The sequence below is a fragment of the Hemisphaericaspora subhashii genome, assembly GCF_019202705.1.
Source record: "Hemisphaericaspora subhashii strain CBS 10753 chromosome Unknown scaffold3, whole genome shotgun sequence".
In the NCBI taxonomy this organism is placed as follows: Eukaryota; Fungi; Ascomycota; class Pichiomycetes; order Serinales; family Debaryomycetaceae; genus Hemisphaericaspora; species Hemisphaericaspora subhashii.
The window spans coordinates 194,379-213,803 of NW_026057212.1; the positions used below are offsets into that span (position 1 = coordinate 194,379).

Below are 19,425 nucleotides of genomic sequence, written 5' to 3' on the forward strand. Positions count from 1 at the left end.
AGATCAAATGGTGTGGGCTTGTTTTATTTTTTTTTCTTGGTTGTCGTCGTATTTGTCATTGTCATGGATTGAGAGAATTGTTGGTCGTACCAGACTGATGATGAGAAGAGAAAGCAATTATTTTTGGACAAGATGTCGTTCAATCAATTAGCATGGCAAGATTTGCATCATGAATTGACGATTACGTTGAAAATACTACCGGTATGAGAAATCAGCAGATAGACTTCCAGTCCATCGTTTATCAATAGCGAAAGAACACGTGAAGTTTGGTTTGTCACGTAAATAGCGTTTTGAAAGGTCTATATTACATTAAATTGCAAATGTGTATGATAGAAACTAATGTGTTAGATTGAAGCTTGTGTAAGTAAGTGAATGGTTCCAGAATACTCGTTTACACTGAAAAAAAAAAGTCAATTGAGAGTTTATTTTTCATGCAAAATCGCTTTAAAATTGAATTAACAAACCACAAATTTTTGACATTTTCATAGAACCTTAAATGAGTACAGTAATTGTGAATTGATATTTATACCTAAAAGAATTGATTTAGAAAGATAACTAAAAGGAGGTAGAGAAGAGACCAAACACGAGGCCAGCGCATCATATATGATTCTATTGTACATGAGTCTAGTTTCGTATATTGTATTATGATTCATTATTATTTTTTAGTAGTAGACCGATAAAAAAATAAATATATGATAAAGTCACGTGAAATTCAATAATATTTTTTTAAAATGTTCCCACTTTATTATTGGGGCTTGATCCTTTATCTCCAGCGTATACATAATATAAATACTCTCCCCGAGACCGGTTTGAAAAATTTTCATTTATTGAATTTGTTACTCCTTTTCCTTTCTTCTTTTGTTTCTTCTATTAATTAAATCTTTCTATCAATAAAATGCCATCTCATTTCGATACCCTTCAATTACACGCTGGTCAACCAATTGAAGACCCTCACAGAGCCAGAGCTCCACCAATCTATGCCACCACTTCATATGTTTTCAATGATTCCAAACACGGAGCCCAATTATTCGGATTAGAAACTCCAGGATATATTTATTCCAGAATCATGAACCCAACCAATGATGTCTTTGAACAAAGAATTGCTGCTTTAGAAGGTGGTATTGGTGCTTTAGCTACTGCTTCTGGTCAATCAGCTCAATTTTTGGCTATTGCTGGTTTAGCTCATGCTGGTGATAATATTGTTTCTACTTCTTATTTATATGGTGGTACTTATAATCAATTTAAAGTTGCTTTTAAAAGATTAGGAATTCAAACTAAATTTGTTAATGGTGATGATCCAAAAGATTTTGCTAAATTAATTGATGAAAAAACTAAAGCTATTTATATTGAATCTATTGGGAATCCAAAATATAATGTTCCTGATTTTGAAGCTATTGCTAAAGTTGCTCATGATAATGGTATTCCATTAGTTTGTGACAATACTTTTGGTGCTGGTGGGTTTTTAGTTAATCCAATCAAACATGGAGCTGATATTGTTGTTCATTCTGCTACTAAATGGATTGGTGGTCATGGTACTACTATTGCTGGTGTTATTGTTGATTCTGGTAATTTCCCTTGGACTGAATATCCAGAAAAATTCCCACAATTCTCAAAACCTTCAGAAGGTTATCATGGTTTAGTTTTAAATGATGCTTTAGGTAAGGCTGCATTTATTGGACATGTTAGAATTGAATTATTAAGAGATTTAGGTCCAGCTTTAAATCCATTTGGAGCTTTCTTATTATTACAAGGTTTGGAAACTTTATCTTTAAGAGTTGAAAGACAATCTTATAATGCTTTAACTTTAGCTCAATGGTTAGAAAAGAATCCATATGTTGAATCTGTATCTTATTTAGGTTTACCATCTCATGAATCTTATGAATTATCAAAGAAATATTTAAATAATGATGCTAAATATGCTGGTGGTGCTTTAGCTTTCACCGTTAAAGATATTCCAAATCATGAACCAAAGGATCATTTCGATGAAGCTTCTCCAAAATTAGTTGATAATTTAGAAATCCCATCTAATTTAGCTAATGTTGGTGACTCTAAATCTTTAGTTATTGCTCCATGGTTTACTACCCATCAACAATTATCCGATGAAGAAAAATTATCTTCTGGTGTTACTAAGGGTTTAATTAGAGTTTCTATTGGTACTGAATATATTGAAGATCTTATTAATGATTTCGATCAAGCTTTCAAGAAGGTTTATGAATCTAAGTAAATGTTTTTAGCTATTTAGTTTAGAATTTCTTTTGAATATACGATTAATTGATACTTTTGTAAATGATCTCTCATATTGACTTTATAGTGGATTGGAAAATTGTTGCAAATATGATTGGTGTTTTGTGCGATAAATAATGTGTTGCAAAAAAACCACTAAAACCTACTAAAAAGAATTTTGTGCAACTTGACTGTTGACAACTCTTAGAACTACATAGTAGAGACAAGGGCTTTAACGAGTCTAATAATAAATAATGCGTATACTCTAATCCCCAATATAAACAAATCTATAAACTTATACAAGTTTAAACATCAGATTATCTAAAACTTCCATCTCATCATCTTCTAAATATGATCTATTATCATCATCATCACTATTACTTCTTGTCGTTCTCTCTTCAATTGGAGTTCCTCCCTTCTTATCCATATTATGTAATGGAATCGATTCACCGGTATTTGCTCGTCTTCTACCTTCAAATATCGAACTATTATTCGATGCATATCCATCATATATCTCTTCTTGATAGAATTTATGTTTTGTGGTATTATTCTCATCTAAGAATGGATTTTGGATTGGGGGGTTATTTAATTGTTTATGACTTGATTTTGTATTTGTACGACGGACCGAGGCCGATTTAGATAATTTTTCACCTAATTTACGTAATTCATCTTCATTTTCAATACTTGGACGAGGTTGAAATCTAGTTTGTTGTTGATGCTGTTCGTTGGCAACAGGACCTGGGATTCGAATATATGATTTATGTTTTCTGAATTTTGGAAATTTAGCCTTAAGAGATTGTGATGCTGTTGGTGGGAGGAAGCTTGTGGTTGTTTTTCGTTGTTTCGGATGAAATATGAATTCTTGATCTTCATAATCATCATAATCTTCCAGGGGGAATTCAGGATTGGCACACCATAATGGTAATGCCCAAGTACACATTGACAACAAAGCAAATAATGTCGATGACCAAATTAATCCAAACCAAGTTTTACCAAAATAATAAACAATTCCAAAATCGGATAACTTTGATTTGACTTCTTGTTTTGTAATTACTAATAATCTTGTCACTAATCCCAGTCCTATCATTATACTTGCAAATGATGCTAATGAAAATAATCCAATCACATGTAGCAAGATTCTCGGAGTTTTGGATAAATCTTGCTCACCATTTCTATTTCCATAAACCACTAATGATACCCCTAATACTATTAATTGAGAAACACATGCAAATATGATTGAATTCCTCACCATTATAAACCTATGATGTCTAGAGGCAACCTTATTTTCATAATCCTGATCTTCTTGATCTTCTTGATCAGTATCTTCATCAGCATTGTCATATGCATACGCAATAATAATTTCCAATCCCGCTTGTGTCAATACACCTCTATAATCAAAAGTATATACCAAATCCTGACATACCAACGATTGATTCTTCTTTTTAACAACAACTTCCCCATCCTTATTAGTTTCCTCATATGTATCATAATACCCAAAACAATAACTCCACAACGAAGTAGTAATAAACTGAGGAGCATAAGCAACATTCTCTTGGGCATATTGGGTCAATATCGCCAATTCAGACGTCGTGATGGAATGTCCCAGTAATTCATAGGTCCCACCCGTCATTTCTTGGACTTTTACGGGCGCGGTGATGGAATTTCGTAAGGTTTTATATAATCCATCGGCAAGGTCTAAATGGGCACAATTTATTCTTGACATGTATGCTCGATCATTGGATAAGGGGATTAATAAAGTTAGGAGGATGAAGATTATGGTGGAAAAACTGGTGAATAGTCGGATTGATTGGACTATACGTTCTTGTTTGGTGAGGTTTCGGAATGGGGTTGTTAATTTATGCCATAGCTGTTTCCCGGACATGGTATGTGTGTGTCTTGTATTGAAGATGGCTCCGGTAAAGAAAGAAGAAGGAAGATGGATAAGGGTGTTTGAAATTCTCTCGAGGAATTATTAAGAGATTTTATTTTTTTTTTTTTTTTTTTATTATTTTTTTTTTCCCCTTCGCATATTTTTCCTTTTTTTTTATAATTCCGAAGTTGCTCTCCTCTTGTTATCCGTTTCTTCCTGTGATGAAATCTTTAAAAATAGAATTAAACCAAAACAATTGTGTTGCTTATAGAAATGTAGAAGATAATCTTTGAGGTAAGGCTCTAAGTTGTTCTCAAACAGGGTCAGAATCAGAATAATTAAATGGCCGCCTTAGCTAGTTGCAACGATTAGTTGCTGCGAGGGTGGTAGTCAAATCACCAATGGAAACGGAACCACGTTTTTCAGTGTGAAAGGTTTACACGTCAACATATATCATTTATCTTGTAATAGCACATCAAATAATCATAAAAACAATCGCCATCAATTAAAACCCAACCGACGCGATGTCTTTGAAGTCTACATAAGATAATCCAACGCGTATATTTTTTAATTGGTTGCAAAAAAAATAATACTAAAAATTATTCAGCCAATAAAAAATAAAAAGGAGTCTATGCCTGGACTGGGCTGAAGTATAACTAGCAAGTGGAAAATTGGACCCTATATAAAAGCAGATCTAATATTTCTTAATACACTTTTTGGAAATATAGTCCAAAAGGTGGTTATATAGGGAAACGAAAATGTGATATCTTATATGTACTGCGACAAGGTAGAAGTGTATGCCGGTGCGACTCTCTCACTCTCTCTGGCAGGGCTGCTTTTAAAACCAACCGGGAAAATCCACACATACTATGGGCTGTAGTACAGAAAAAACAAGATGATGACTGATACAATGAACTGGACATCTACCTCGAACCTAATTCTTTAGAGGGTCGTGCCAGACCTTGCACAATGCTTGGCTTCTCTCTCCGACGCTCTATAAAAGTCTGTCAATAGGATTATATTTCGCAGACAAAGTGGATTCCAATAGACTCACCAAGCATAATTATATGAATTACAAAGGATATAATATCGCTGTATATTTATTTATATTTCTACAATCATATATATATTTATATGCCTTTATATATAAGTATAAGTAATAACGAATAATCAAAAAACCAAACTAAAACAAACCAAATGAATTAAAAATTAACAAAAAGACTGACTGAAGTATTTAAAAAAGCAAAATAATCGATATTTGACAAACTCCTAAAAGAATCGGTCTTTACTTAAAACTCTTCATTAAATTTCAAATCACCATACTTTGCTTGAAATATTGATACGTCTTTTGCATCCATAGAATCATCAAATTTCCTTTTAATTCCTCCATTAAACTCAGGCAAGGTCTGCAAAGGAGCATTATTTATCTTATAATAACTATCCCATTCTTCCAAACTTGAAGTAGAACCAACAGTAGATCCATCATTAGTTAAACTTGGAGGAGCAGATATATTATTAGGTAATGGAACTCTTCTAAAATTCCCACTAAATTGAGATGAATCAGGAACATTATATCCTTCACTTACAGCTTTTCTTATTCTCATTCCAATAGTGGCTAATTTTGCTATATCGGGATTTTGTTGCTGTTCGGTTTGGTTATTGGATTGGATTTGCATACCATTGTTCATTTGTCTTTTGATTCTAGGTTGTGAACTCATGATGGATATCTACTGATTTTGCTGATTCTAGACGCTGATATTTTCTTGTTGGAGGGGTCCCCTTGGTTTTATTTATAATTCAAGAATGAAACGGTGTAATGTAATGTAACAAGGGGGTTTGTGAAACTCTCACCTTTTTTTTGGTTCACACCTCATGGTACTGTATGACAGTTTTTTATTTGTTAGTAATTTAACCGAAAGGAGTTAAATTAAATTACAATTAAAATTTTCAATTTCGGTCATGTGATGTTGATCACGTGAGTAACTCGTTATATACAGGACACATATCTCGATTGGAATTGCCGTTTAAGACCATCGGGGTTAACTTCTAAATTGAGATTGAGATGACTTCTTTTAAGTGGGGGAAATAAATTAAATTATGCCAATCATCAAATGAATTGGTGCAATAATCTCTATAGGCAATAGAAACCGATTACCAACGATTACCAATTGTAGTATAAATTCATCAATAATTTCCTCAAATTTTTCACAATTCCCATTTCTCAACTTTTATTCCTCTTCATTAAGAAAGATTTCTCCAATTGACTTTTCACCATGACTCCACCAAATTTCCAAGTCTCATCTACCATTGCTCGTGAATACGAATCAGAATATTCCGCTCACAATTATCATCCATTACCAGTAGTATTCTCCCGTGCTCAAGGTGCTCATGTTTGGGATCCAGAAGGTAAAGAATATTTAGATTTCCTTTCTGCTTATTCCGCCGTTAATCAAGGTCATTGTCATCCAAAAATCGTCGAAGCATTAGTTGATCAAGCATCAAAATTAACCTTATGTTCTCGTGCTTTTTCAAGTGATGTCTTTGGTGTATATGCTAAATATATTACTGAATATTTCGGTTATGAAATGGTTTTACCTATGAATACTGGTGCTGAAGCTGTTGAAACTGGATTAAAACTTGCTAGAAGATGGGGATATGTCAAAAAGGGGATCAAAGCTGATGAAGCTATTATTTTATCGGCAGTTAATAATTTCCATGGAAGAACTTTGGGGGTTATTTCTATGTCTACTGATGAAGATGCCACTGCTAATTTTGGTCCTTATTTGAAAGGGGTTGGTCCCAAGATTCCTGGAACTGAAAATCAATATATTAGATATGGTGTGATTGAAGATATTGAATTAGCTTTAAAGAATGCTGGTGATAAGATTGCTGCTATTTTATTGGAACCAATTCAAGGAGAAGCTGGTATTGTTGTCCCACCTGAAGATTATTTACCTCGTGTTCAAGAATTATGTAAACAATATAATGTTTTATTAATTTGTGATGAAATTCAAACTGGGATTGGTAGAACTGGTAGAATGTTATGTTATGAACATTCCAAAGGTGTTAAACCAGATATTATCTTATTAGGTAAAGCTATTTCTGGTGGTATTTTACCAGTTTCTGCTGTTTTATCTTCAAAAGAAATTATGTTAACTTTATCACCAGGATCTCATGGTTCAACATATGGTGGTAATCCATTAGCTTGTAGAGTTGCAATTGCTGCATTGGATGTTGTTAAGGATGAAACTTTAGTTGAAAGAGCTGAAGAATTAGGTGGATTATTAAGATCTAAATTAGGAGAATTAAAAGCCCAATCTGATGGTATTATTTCTGAAGTTAGAGGTAAAGGGTTATTGTGTGCAATTGTTATTGATGATACCAAGACCAACGGTAGAACTGCATGGGATTTATGTTTAATTATGAAGGAATTGGGTGTATTGGCTAAACCAACTCATGATAATATTATTAGATTAGCTCCACCTTTAGTCATTTCTGAAGAAGATTTATTAAAGGGTGTTGATGCTATTAAGACGGCATTGGAAAGATTACCAAATGCTCCAAAAGCTGATCATTAAGTTTGTTTATAGTTGTTTAATAGTTTGTATTTACTTGTATGACCCAGAGAGAGACTTTTGTCTTTTTAATAATAGAGATTTTTTATTGTATTAAGTAATGATTTTAAACGTATTGATCGATTTTTGAAATTTTGTTTGTAAATACTCTAGCTGTAAACTGGACGATGAGTTAGGATTTCTTTGCCATAGATGTATACTTTGTATTTCCAAGTAAACTATAGAACAATTGAAATTGAAAACCTTATGTGTGAGGTAGTTGATAGTGAACTTTTGCAACAATTTCGGATGAACGTTTTTTTGCTGCAAAATTTTAACAAATTCTTGTTGAATTTATATAAGCCGAGTCTTTTATTACAAAGAGATTAATCACAGTAACAAGAGTCAATAGTTTCATTATTGATATATAAATTTACATTAGTTTCTAGAAGTTTTCCAAACAAAGTTAAGAATAAGCTAGAGAAGCACGCAAAACGTAAAAAGAGAGGGAGAATTGCGATTAGATTTCCAAAATTCCAGTCCCTCCCTGTGAAACCTTTGAGGGTGTTGAACGGATTAGGTCTGACTGGGAGAGAATTGGCACGCCTTTCCTTCTAAATATAGAAGTATTATGCTTATAATTTAAGTTTCTAATTTGATGTTACATATTTCATGTTTTTAGCCAGTTTTTTTCCTCCGAGGATTTATGATTTAGTATTTTTGATTTAGTTTATTTGAAAATAGGAAAAATGTAAACAAAGGGTGTGGTATGTACATATGTATACGCTCTTGCTGTAGGAGATGTATGGCAAATGCATTTGAATGTAACTTATTAATATGAAATTGCTAATGACTATTTAATTGAAAATGTGTCAATTGATACAAGAGAGTGTAAGTACTGTAGTATGCGGCGAAAGAAAGAAAGAAAGAAAAATTTAGAGTTTTTTTCTTTTTCTTTGATTTCCCAATTAAGTTAAAAGATTCCGAGAGATATCATCATCAGGTTATTCATTAATTACACATTTTAATACCCATTTCAATAAGTAATGTAAATATCTAATTAAAAGATAAGTTGAAATATATAAATACATTTATTAGTTCTTTATTGAATTTAATACTGCTGTAGGTGAACAAATACTTTATATGGAGAGGCTTAAATGTTTCTGATTTCTGATGTAGTTTTTTATATTTATTCCTCGGTAAAAGGAGAAGAAAAAAAAATGTTATTTAGTAGATTTGTTAGGTGTGTGGTGATTTAATACTCGGTAATTTTATAAATGCGTTCCCCGAATAAATAGAAAAATTAATTTTTTAATTTAATTAAAAAAAGGGGTGGGGATGGCAATTATTTTTGATTAATATTACACGACCTTTTAATTTATAGAAATCACATTCAAATTTAAACTTTCAATTCATCCGGAAATATAAAATCAATTTCTTTCTCTCTCTCTCTCTCCTTCTTTTTCTTTCTTTCTTTCTTTCTTTTAAATTTATAATTCAAAATCAATAGTTCTTAATTCTTGAGTTAATTCTATTTAATTCATATCTCCCGAAGCTATATCGTTAAGTTATTTCCCAACTATCATTTGTATAGTCACATTAATATCTCCCATAAAGAAAAAAGTAAAGTAAAATATGTCATTTGTTGGTGGTGGTGCTGAATGTTCAGTCAATAATAATGTTATTTCCCAATTTAATAAACATGCTCAACAAGATAGATCATTACAACAACAAGCAAGTTCTTCTAATCAACAGATTATGAACAACCAGGGATTTAAAAATGAAAATTTAATGAATTTAAGAGATAGACAGAATTTAGATCAATTTATGAATAATTCCCCTTCTTCTTCTACAAATAATTTTCAATTTCAACCAATGAGACATGAATTAAATGCTATTCAACGTCATTCTCCTCCTTCACAACAACAGCAACATAACTGGTCTAATGAATTTAAAACTTCTCCTCCTCAAATTAATGCTGTTCCAATCACACAAGCAAACTCATCAATCACAACTCATAATGCAGGCTGGTCCTCAGAATTTCATCAAAATGTAGCTTCACCTCCACCTCAAGCTCAACAATATACCACTTCTAGACCAAATATGATGATGGGCGGTGGTTATAGACCTATGATGGGTATGTCTATGATGGGTGGAAATATGATGCATCAACTGCAACAACCACAGCAACAACAGCAACAACTGCAATCTCAAGAACAAAATGTTGATTGGGATAATCAATTTAAAGAAATTGAACAATTAACTACTGAACAAGAAAAAGTTGAAGAAATTGCTAAAGAGGATGTTGATTCTGAAATCATAATTGATGATAAATATCAAGCTACTTTTCAAGAAGTTTGGGATGGATTAAATTCAGAAGAATTAAGTGAAGATTTTATTAATCAACAATATGAAGAATTTAAACATACTCAAAGAGATCAGTTCCCGGCAGATATGACTCAATGGGAACGAGATTTTGCTAAATATGTATCAACAAGAGCTCATTTTGGTGATTATCAATTTGAAGAACATACCAATAATCAATTTCTTGATTTACCTCAAGATATGGATCCTTATGAAATTGGATTACAATTAATGGAAAATGGAGCAAAATTATCAGAAGCCGCATTGGCATTTGAAGCCGCAATTCAAAGAAATGAAAATCATATAAATGCTTGGTTAAAATTAGGTGAGGTGCAAACTCAAAATGAAAAAGAAATTGCTGGGATTTCAGCATTAGAAAAATGTTTAGAATTAAATCCGGAAAATCCTCAAGCATTAATGACTTTAGCGATTTCTTATATTAATGAAGGTTATGATAATGCTGCATTTGCTACATTAGAACGTTGGATTTCTACAAAATATCCTCAAGTTTCTGATAAAGCCAGACAAGAAAATCCATCTATAACTGATGAAGATCGATTTTCTTTAAATAAACGTGTCACGGAATTATTCCTTAAAGCCGCTCAATTATCCCCTAATCGAGCCAATATGGATGCTGATGTTCAAATGGGTTTAGGAGTATTATTTTATGCCAATGAAGAATTCGATAAAACAATTGATTGTTTTAAAGCGGCCCTATCAATCAGACCCGATGATGCAGTATTATGGAATAGATTAGGTGCTTCATTAGCCAATTCAAATCGATCGGAAGAAGCCGTGGATGCATATTTTAAAGCATTACAATTAAAACCAACATTTGTGAGAGCAAGATATAATCTCGGGGTTTCATGTATTAATATTGGATGTTATAAAGAAGCGGCAGAACATTTATTAAGTGGACTTTCCATGCATCAAGTTGAAGGAGTGGATACTAATGTTTCAACATTGAATCATAATCAATCTACTTCGTTGACTGAAACTTTGAAGAGAGCTTTCATTGCAATGGAAAGAAGAGATTTATTGGAATTGGTTAAACCTGGAATGGATTTAAATCAATTTAAAGGAGAATTTAATTTTTAAAGTAGACTTCTTTTTTATAAATATTCTAAGAAACTGGTATATATATCCATCGGATAGGTTTATATATAGAGAATTTGTGTGTGATTAAAAAAAATAATATACATATTTAATGGTGATTTTATTAACTCTCTTCAGGTAGTTACTTGTAGTGATTTTCTATGATGATAACTATGTCTAGTGACATAATACAATATGGATAGGATTCTGGAGTGAAACTTGCTCCAGACTTCCAAGTCAGGGCGATAGCCTAGATGATTCATTTATTACTAAGTTAGTCGTGTAAAATGGTTCAAAATAATGTATGCTGTTATCTTTTTTTGCCTATCAAATTATTTATCAATTTTATAAAAAATCATCCAGATGTGAAAAATGACTCACTTTAATTTTTTCTGACTCGTAAAATTTTCTTAACCGCGCAGAAGAATAGAAAAAGGGATTGGTTTATAAATTTTTCACTTCTTCCTTCTCTTTCCTTCTCTTTCCTTTCTATAGTTCAGATAGCCAAGCTTATACTAAATGACATTTCCAATATTACCTTTGGTATCTTCACCACAAGATACTAATAACATATCCACTTACTCATTAGTAGGTCAATTGTTATTCCCATTTGGATCTTTCAAACCTTCAAAACATTTTCTTCAACAATTCCCCCATGATTTACAAGTTATTGTTGATGCAATTACCAATGATATCACTGCAGATCAAGCTGTTGAATTATTAAACGTTGGTATTAAACAAGTATTTATCAAATCATCACAGTATCAAGATCTTGTAGTTTTAACTGGTTTACCAAGTTCTAGATTTGGTATTCAATTTGATAGTGATCAAGTCAATGAAGAAATCTTAAATTCAAAATCATCATTTATATTCACTCAGGAATTATCTAATGATAAATTAAAACAATACAATTCCAATGAAAATAGAAGTATTTATATCAAAGATGATTTATTATCTCAAGATCAAGCTAATAAATTAGCCATTGGTGGTTATATTCCAATCATCACCACTCAAAATTTAACAACCAAAAAACAAGACTCAAATAAAGTTTCAATCTCGTCCTTATTTGTCAGTACTTTAACTACAGACAGACCCGATGGTCTTTATACCACCTTAATCACCACCCCAGCCCCAGCATTCACCGCCTTGGGGATCGTCTATTCATCCCAGGAATCTATCATCGCGGCAATTGAAGAAAAAGTCGGGGTTTATCAATCAAGAAAACGTCGTGATGAATTATGGTATAAGGGTAAAACTAGTGGTGCTACCCAGACTCTTGTACAATTATCAAGAGATTGTGATTCTGATGTGGTTAAATTTGTAGTTGAACCTAGAGTTGGATATGGGTTCTGTCATCGTGAAGATAATTTTACTTGTTTTGGTGATAATCAATTATGTGATGGTGAGTCTGTTGGGACTGGATTGGCGAAATTGGATAATACTTTATATGATAGATTACAGAATTCACCAGCAGGGTCATATACTAAGAGATTATTTGATGATGAAGGATTGTTAATTGCGAAACTTAAAGAAGAATTAGATGAATTGATCGATGCAGGACAAAAGAATGCAAGTGATAAGAAATCGGAAGTTTCTTGGGAATGTGCTGATTTGTTTTATTTTGCTATGGTTTGGTGTATTAAACATGGAGTAAGATTGGCTGATATTGAAAAGAATTTGGATATTAAATCGTTGAAAGTTTCAAGACGTAAAGGTGATGCTAAACCAGCCTATATTGAGAAGAAGCCTCAAGCTACGGAAGAAACTAAAGTTGAAGATTACAAGATGGAAATCATTACAGTTGATGACATCAAGGCATATTCTGAAGATGTTAACCGAGCCATGACTAGACCAGTGCAAAAAACTGCAGATATTATGAAATTAGTCTTACCTATCATTGAAAATGTAAAACAAAATGGTGATAAAGCACTTATCGAACTCACGGCAAAATTTGATGGGGTTAAATTAACTACCCCAGTATTGCAAGCCCCATTCCCTCAAGAATTAATGAATATTTCCGAAGACATGAAACAAGCTATTGATATTTCGATTTCAAATATTGAAAAATTCCATTCGGCTCAATTACCCCAACAAGAAGTCATGACCATTGAAACCTCTCCTGGAGTCTTTTGTTCTCGATTCGCAAAACCAATTGAAAATGTTGGGTTATATGTCCCAGGTGGTACTGCTGTCTTACCTTCTACCGCCATGATGTTGGGTGTGCCTGCAAAAGTCGCCGGATGTAAGAATATCATCATCGCCTCCCCACCGGCACGTGCTACGGGGAAATTAACCCCTGAGGTTGTATATGTTGCTCATAGATTAGGGGCAAAATGTATTGTTATGGCCGGTGGGGCACAAGCGGTTACTGCTATGGCATATGGGACTGAAAGTGTACTTAAATGTGATAAGATATTAGGTCCCGGGAATCAATTTGTCACCGCGGCTAAGATGTATGTACAAAATGATACTCAAGCTTTATGTTCTATTGATATGCCAGCTGGTCCTTCTGAAGTATTGGTAATTGCGGATGAAAAGGCGGATGCGGATTTTGTGGCTAGTGATTTACTTTCACAAGCTGAACATGGAGTTGATTCACAAGTTATTCTTATTGGTGTTGGATTATCCCAAGATAAGATAATTGAATTTGAAGCAGCTGTCAAGAGACAAGCTGAGGTTTTACCTAGAAAAGAAATCGTGGCTAAATGTTTATCCCATTCTTATATCTTATTAGTCAAAACATATGAAGAAGCATTTGAATTATCCAATAAATATGCTCCTGAACATTTAATTCTTCAAATTGAAAATGCCGGTTCTTATGTTCCGGGATCAATTGAAAATGCTGGGTCGGTATTTGTAGGGGCATTATCTCCAGAATCTTGTGGTGATTATTCAAGTGGGACTAATCATACTTTACCTACTTATGGATATGCTAGACAATATTCAGGGGTTAATACTGCTACGTATCAGAAATTTATTACTTCTCAAGATGTGACTGAGGAGGGGCTTAAGAGTATTGGTAAAGCAGTGATGACTTTGGCTGCGGTTGAAGGTTTAGAAGCTCATAGAAGAGCTGTAGAAGTTAGAATGGAAAAATTAGGTTTGCTCTAATTTGACTGAGTGTTGTAGATAGTTTTTTTATAGAAATTCACTAACCTTGACTACAATTTAAAAACAAACAACTAAAATTCAATATTACATAAAAATACATATATTCTAAGTTTCAACTTCATCCGCTACAACCGGACTAGTCAACTCATTCAAATATCTAAGTAAACGAACAACTTCCTTTCCTAAATTAGTATCAATGACAGGTGTCAAAAATATATCCAAAGTTAAATGAACATCAGGAGTAATTCTCGGCAAACTATAAACCGCTTCTAAACTCTTTATCAATTCTTCATGATCCTTGGCATTCTCTAAACCTCTAGCGGTAAGAACATTATTAACCAATGAATTAATCACAATTAAAGCTTTTGTCAATACTAATGTCAATATCTTATATTCATTTGATTCACGAGCAAATTTCCCCGTTTCTGAAGATAATGCAACTACAACTCTTGCAAAATTAGATAAAATTAAATCACGATTATGTAAGATCCATAATAATGATAATCGATTAAGTTGAGTATTTAAATCATCAATGGGGATTAAATCAATTAATAATTTCACTCCAAATAACATTTGTGAAATTGTTGGAGCCCGGACACAAATAAATCTGGAAAATTCATAACTGTTAGCATCGAATGGGATAATACTTAAACACATTTGGAAAGCTCTTGTTAATAATACACCGGATTTATAACCGTCCTTATTATTGTTCAAATAGGCCATGACTAATTTTCGGGTATATTCTTGATCTGAAACACTAACCACGAAATTGTTAGTATAACTAGCAGTTAAACTAACATTTAAGGTTCCATTTAAAACCGCTTGTAAAAGTGATCGATTATGTGGTTCTTTAACTAATAATTTAGTTAATGCATCAATACCAAATGGGAAATATGAATGACTTTCAACACTACATTGAGGTATTCTAAAAGGATCTTCAATCTTGGGACCAAAAGAACTGATTAATGCAAATGCCAAAAATGCTTCTTCTAAACTATGTAAATCAACAAAAAAGGAAATATTATCCAACATTAAAAGACAATCTTTTAATAAACATAATCTTTTTCTACTGAATACAAATTTGGAACCATTTAATCCAACGTTTTTGACAATTGAAAATAATAAATCTTTGAATATTTTATTACTAGCTAATGTCTTTTTATTGAATTCGGAAAAGGAAATATTTCTTAAAATCATCGTAATAGTAATCAATTGATCCACTAACATTACTTGGTCATCCACAGCACTCTTGGTTTGAATCTTACTGAAATGATATTTATTCTCATCCTTAAATTCTTGTAATGCCGTTAAATAATCCGCCAAATAAAATGAAGCCACCTCATTGGTATGACGCTCGGGGGTGCTGGCAGTTGAACTTGGCTCATTAACTGAAAATACCTCATCAATTTCAATATCTGAATCATCATCTTCTTCACCGTCAGAAACAACTTCACCGGTAAGTGAATCCACCACATATCTAATATCTTCACCAACTAGAGACCCATTGGATACGTATTTTTCAAAAATATTATCAATTTGTCCAGTCGAACTCAATTTCGTTACATCAGAAACAACAAATTCATCATCTTTAGAAATACCATTCACAATCCGATTCAAAACTTTTTTTCCAAGCGCAGAAAGCGAATCCAATAATTCCAAACAATCATCAATCCTGAAAGTATAACTCGTATCAGACGTAGTTACAAGCAAAGTATTCAATGCATTAATGACTTCAGCATTATTCAACCCGGTATCACTCTTAATCCCCATAATTAATGCTTGAAGACTAATGGCCCCTAATTCTGGTGCAAACAAATATACCGGCTTTGTAATTTCAATTTCATTAGCAACTTGTGAAAGTTCTTTAATTGAATAAGGACCATGAGTATCAACTACTTTCCTAAAGGGGATATAATTCTTGATAATATTTGCTTCTTCTTTCTTAACTTCCTGTTTCAATGCCATTTGAGCAGTTGTGGCTAAATCTGGTTGGCTGGCGCGATTAGCATCTATGCTCATTGGCGGTTGTGGCATGGGTGAATGTTGACTTTGACGTGATACCAGCCTTGCAGTAGCTGCAAGGGAAGTTTGAGAAGTTTGGCGAAGAATTTGCGATTGTATTTGTTGCTGTTGTTGGGGCTGCACTACTGGCTGTTGTGCTTGTTGTTGTTGGGCCATAGCTTGTTTGTTTAGGAGTTGATTTTGAATTAACATAGATTGTTGGAGGTTAAGTTGTTGATTACTTCCAGAACGTGATAATTGCTGTTGTTGAACGTATGGTGAATTCCCAATACTTGGTGAATTATGAGTGGATGGATTACTAGCTCTTGAAGGTTTCCGTTGCAGTGGAGTAGGTGCATTGGCCATCATTGGGCTTGGCTTTTGTCCCATTCCTCCTGCAAGATTGACAACAGCCGGAGATGGTATGCTTGCAGCCGGTGACATCTGATTGAGTGGTTGTTGTCTACTTTGCTGCTGCTGTAACTGTTGTTGTTGCTGTTGTTGTTGCTGCTGCTGTTGCATCTGTTGTTGTTGCAATTGCTGTTGTTGCTGTTGGTGCAACGCCTGATACTTGGCGATCATGTTAGATTGAAATTGGGTCTTTCTCTGTTGTATATCTCTCAATCCATCAGCAGTTAAAATATATTGGTCATATGGAAGTAAATAGTTTGCATAACAATTACATACTTCACGATCTGTTCTTTCACGTACACTAGGATCTTGAGTATTCAAACCTTCATATAAACCAAGTCTTTGTGCAATCACATACCATGGTGAATTGGGTTGTTGAGGGTTGAATGGTTGTTCAATAAATCTTTGCAACTGTTGAGGACCACCAAGTTTCTGAGCAAATATATGAATGATGAAAAGATTGATCTTCTTATTATTAATCATAATAGCTGGCGGAATGGGAGTCCCACGACGGCTCATAAAGTCATACAATGTAGTTAAAAATAACTCTATTTGCATTTGAACTTGCAAAGTCTTGTTAACTTGTTGTGTTGGGTTTTGTTGTTGAGGAGGTATGGCTGTACCTACTTGTGGGGACATCATGTTGCTCATTGGTGTTCCAGCATTATAAGCACTACCTTGGCTGGCATTTCTTTGAATATTACCTGGAATATTACTTGGCATAACAGGGGTACCCTGTTGAGTATGTGGGGTTTGACCTTGAGAACGATTACCAGTATCTGGAATGTTCATGGGTGATTGAGCTGCATTCTGGGGAGACATATTATAATTCTGAGATTGAGCTTGAAGTTCTTGTTGTTTATGTAGCATCTTTTGTTGCATTACTTGTTGTTTCATTCTATAAAATTGTTCTTTATTGCCTTGGTTTAATTGTTGCTGCTGATTCATCTGTTGTTGATTCATCTGTTGCTGCTGTTGACTTGGTTGGTAGTTCATTTGCTGATTCTGCGGAGCCTGCTGTTGTGCATGCTGTTGTGCTTGTTGTTGTGCTTGTTGTTGCGCTTGTTGCTGAGCTTGTTGTTGAGCTTGCTGTCTAGCTTGTTGTTGTTGAACCTGTGCTTGTCTTATGAACATCTGAGGGTTAAGAGTCTGGGAGGAATAACTAGATGATTGACTTGGTTCCAGTTGTGGTTGACCAAAAATATCAGCACCTAGATTGTGAGTTGGTTGCTGTTGCTGTGGCTGTTGTTGCTGTTGTTGTTGTTGTTGGGGTGGTTGACTTTGCCCTTGGTTCTGATCGAATATGGAGTTAAGAAAATCATCATTACTTGAACCTTGTCCCGCTGAAGTGTTATTTACAGGACTGTTAAATGCATTCTCATTAAGCCAGTTACTATCTGACATTGTAGCTCTCTTGATTTCTTGATTCGCTTGACCCTTCCCGTTTCACTTAGGAGATGAAATTTGAGAGATGTTTATTGTTGTTGTTGTGTTTGGTGGGTTAACTTTTTTTACAACCAGAAGTAAAAAAAAGTCAGAAAGTTAGAAAAAAAAAAAGAGGTTTTGTGTAGTACACGCTCAACCATAAGAGACTTGGGTTATTCATAGGGAAGAGTCAACTAGACTAAGCTACCTGTGTTACATGATATATGTTTATTATGTTACAATACAATATTCTCTATAAATTCCTTTTACCAAAACTTCCACCATCTCCTTTGGAGTTTCTTTGACAATGCTTTATAATGTTCCATTTCACCCCAACAATCTCTCCCCCATTCACATCCGGCCATATTAATGACAAAATCATGATTTTTATAGAAATATTGAGGATCATCAGCTTTATCAGAACATGCCCCCGGTGGGAATGCATTAATCTTTCTCAATGGTAAAAACCCGACTCTTTCTCTAATCCAAGGTTGGGTGGAATACAATGTTTCTAATGCATCTTGTTCTTTATGTTCCCATTGCATATGCATTTGTTCATACAATGCTGGATCCCACCAAATATCTAATAACATTTCTGTCCAACTTGATCTTCTCATCAAGAAAGAACCTAAATTAAATCCACCACAATCTTGAGTAATAATCATATCAATAGGTTGATTATAATCAACATATGGAATATCAGGACGTAATCCAAGAGGATTAAAATGTTCCAAGGTTCTATAAGTTACATTCTCCAAATCATTCAAGAAATGATCTTCTAATGAGATTGATGGGTCCATAATATATGTATGTAAATCTAACCACCAAAACCATTCAGTATTGGGATATTGTCTCATTGTTTGTTTCATAATATCAACTTTTTCCCAACTTTCTCTCCATTCATGAGAATATCTCTTTTTGATAGTCATATCTTTAATAGCTAATCCATATCCATGTCTCTTGGCATAGTTTTTTTTGTTAGCAATTGATGATCTTTCCACTGACCATTCTTGTGGGGATTTCCATTTTAATACACCACCACCTTCATTAGCAGCTAATATAATTACCACTTTGGGAGCTTTTGGTTGGAAATGAGGTATAAATGGGGTATTTGTAAACATTGACAAGAAGAATAATGTGACTAATAAGAGACATGTTTTCTTATGTCTAAGTGACCACTCAGTTAATTGATTGATATAAGATTCTATGAAATTCGTGAGTTGGCCAAGTAATGATTTATTTTTATTTGGTTTGAAAGTATTGGTATAATTCTCATCTCGTGAATGTTCTGTTCCGATATCTTCATGTGTACCTCTGGAATAAGGTAACGAATAACCTTTTGACTCATTCATGATTTCACTTGAAGAAAGA

At 33.5% G+C, this 19,425-nt stretch overlaps 8 protein-coding genes across 8 annotated transcripts; 4 read left to right on the plus strand and 4 right to left on the minus strand. All coding sequences in view use genetic code 12, as the record gives it.

The window, feature by feature from the left end:
- Window positions 1–895: 895 nt before the first annotated feature.
- MET15 (bifunctional cysteine synthase/O-acetylhomoserine aminocarboxypropyltransferase) lies at window positions 896–2,224 on the plus strand (the record flags this gene model as incomplete). Its single annotated transcript, XM_049410691.1, has 1 exon — window positions 896–2,224. The coding sequence occupies one exon, from the start codon at window positions 896–898 to the stop codon at window positions 2,222–2,224; it is 1,329 nt and encodes a 442-aa protein (XP_049265790.1).
- Window positions 2,225–2,518: 294 nt separating this feature from the next.
- On the minus strand, window positions 2,519–4,105 carry ECM7 (Ecm7p; the record flags this gene model as incomplete). The annotated part of the gene is made up of 1 exon (XM_049410692.1): window positions 2,519–4,105. One exon carries the CDS (start codon window positions 4,103–4,105, stop codon window positions 2,519–2,521), a length of 1,587 nt encoding a protein of 528 aa, XP_049265791.1.
- Window positions 4,106–5,382: 1,277 nt separating this feature from the next.
- On the minus strand, window positions 5,383–5,811 carry J8A68_000962 (uncharacterized protein; the record flags this gene model as incomplete). The annotated part of the gene is made up of 1 exon (XM_049410693.1): window positions 5,383–5,811. The coding sequence occupies one exon, from the start codon at window positions 5,809–5,811 to the stop codon at window positions 5,383–5,385; it is 429 nt and encodes a 142-aa protein (XP_049265792.1).
- A 555-nt stretch (window positions 5,812–6,366) lies between these two features.
- On the plus strand, window positions 6,367–7,671 carry CAR2 (ornithine-oxo-acid transaminase; the record flags this gene model as incomplete). Its single annotated transcript, XM_049410694.1, has 1 exon — window positions 6,367–7,671. The coding sequence occupies one exon, from the start codon at window positions 6,367–6,369 to the stop codon at window positions 7,669–7,671; it is 1,305 nt and encodes a 434-aa protein (XP_049265793.1).
- Window positions 7,672–9,282: 1,611 nt separating this feature from the next.
- On the plus strand, window positions 9,283–11,109 carry PEX5 (Pex5p; the record flags this gene model as incomplete). The annotated part of the gene is made up of 1 exon (XM_049410695.1): window positions 9,283–11,109. The coding sequence occupies one exon, from the start codon at window positions 9,283–9,285 to the stop codon at window positions 11,107–11,109; it is 1,827 nt and encodes a 608-aa protein (XP_049265794.1).
- Window positions 11,110–11,625: 516 nt separating this feature from the next.
- HIS4 (trifunctional histidinol dehydrogenase/phosphoribosyl-AMP cyclohydrolase/phosphoribosyl-ATP diphosphatase) lies at window positions 11,626–14,217 on the plus strand (the record flags this gene model as incomplete). The annotated part of the gene is made up of 1 exon (XM_049410696.1): window positions 11,626–14,217. One exon carries the CDS (start codon window positions 11,626–11,628, stop codon window positions 14,215–14,217), a length of 2,592 nt encoding a protein of 863 aa, XP_049265795.1.
- Window positions 14,218–14,322: 105 nt separating this feature from the next.
- Window positions 14,323–18,033, minus strand: SWI1 (Swi1p; the record flags this gene model as incomplete). The annotated part of the gene is made up of 1 exon (XM_049410697.1): window positions 14,323–18,033. The coding sequence occupies one exon, from the start codon at window positions 18,031–18,033 to the stop codon at window positions 14,323–14,325; it is 3,711 nt and encodes a 1,236-aa protein (XP_049265796.1).
- Window positions 18,034–18,320: 287 nt separating this feature from the next.
- On the minus strand, window positions 18,321–19,406 carry MNN10 (alpha-1,6-mannosyltransferase; the record flags this gene model as incomplete). The annotated part of the gene is made up of 1 exon (XM_049410699.1): window positions 18,321–19,406. One exon carries the CDS (start codon window positions 19,404–19,406, stop codon window positions 18,321–18,323), a length of 1,086 nt encoding a protein of 361 aa, XP_049265797.1.
- Between the last annotated feature and the right edge of the window lie 19 nt (window positions 19,407–19,425).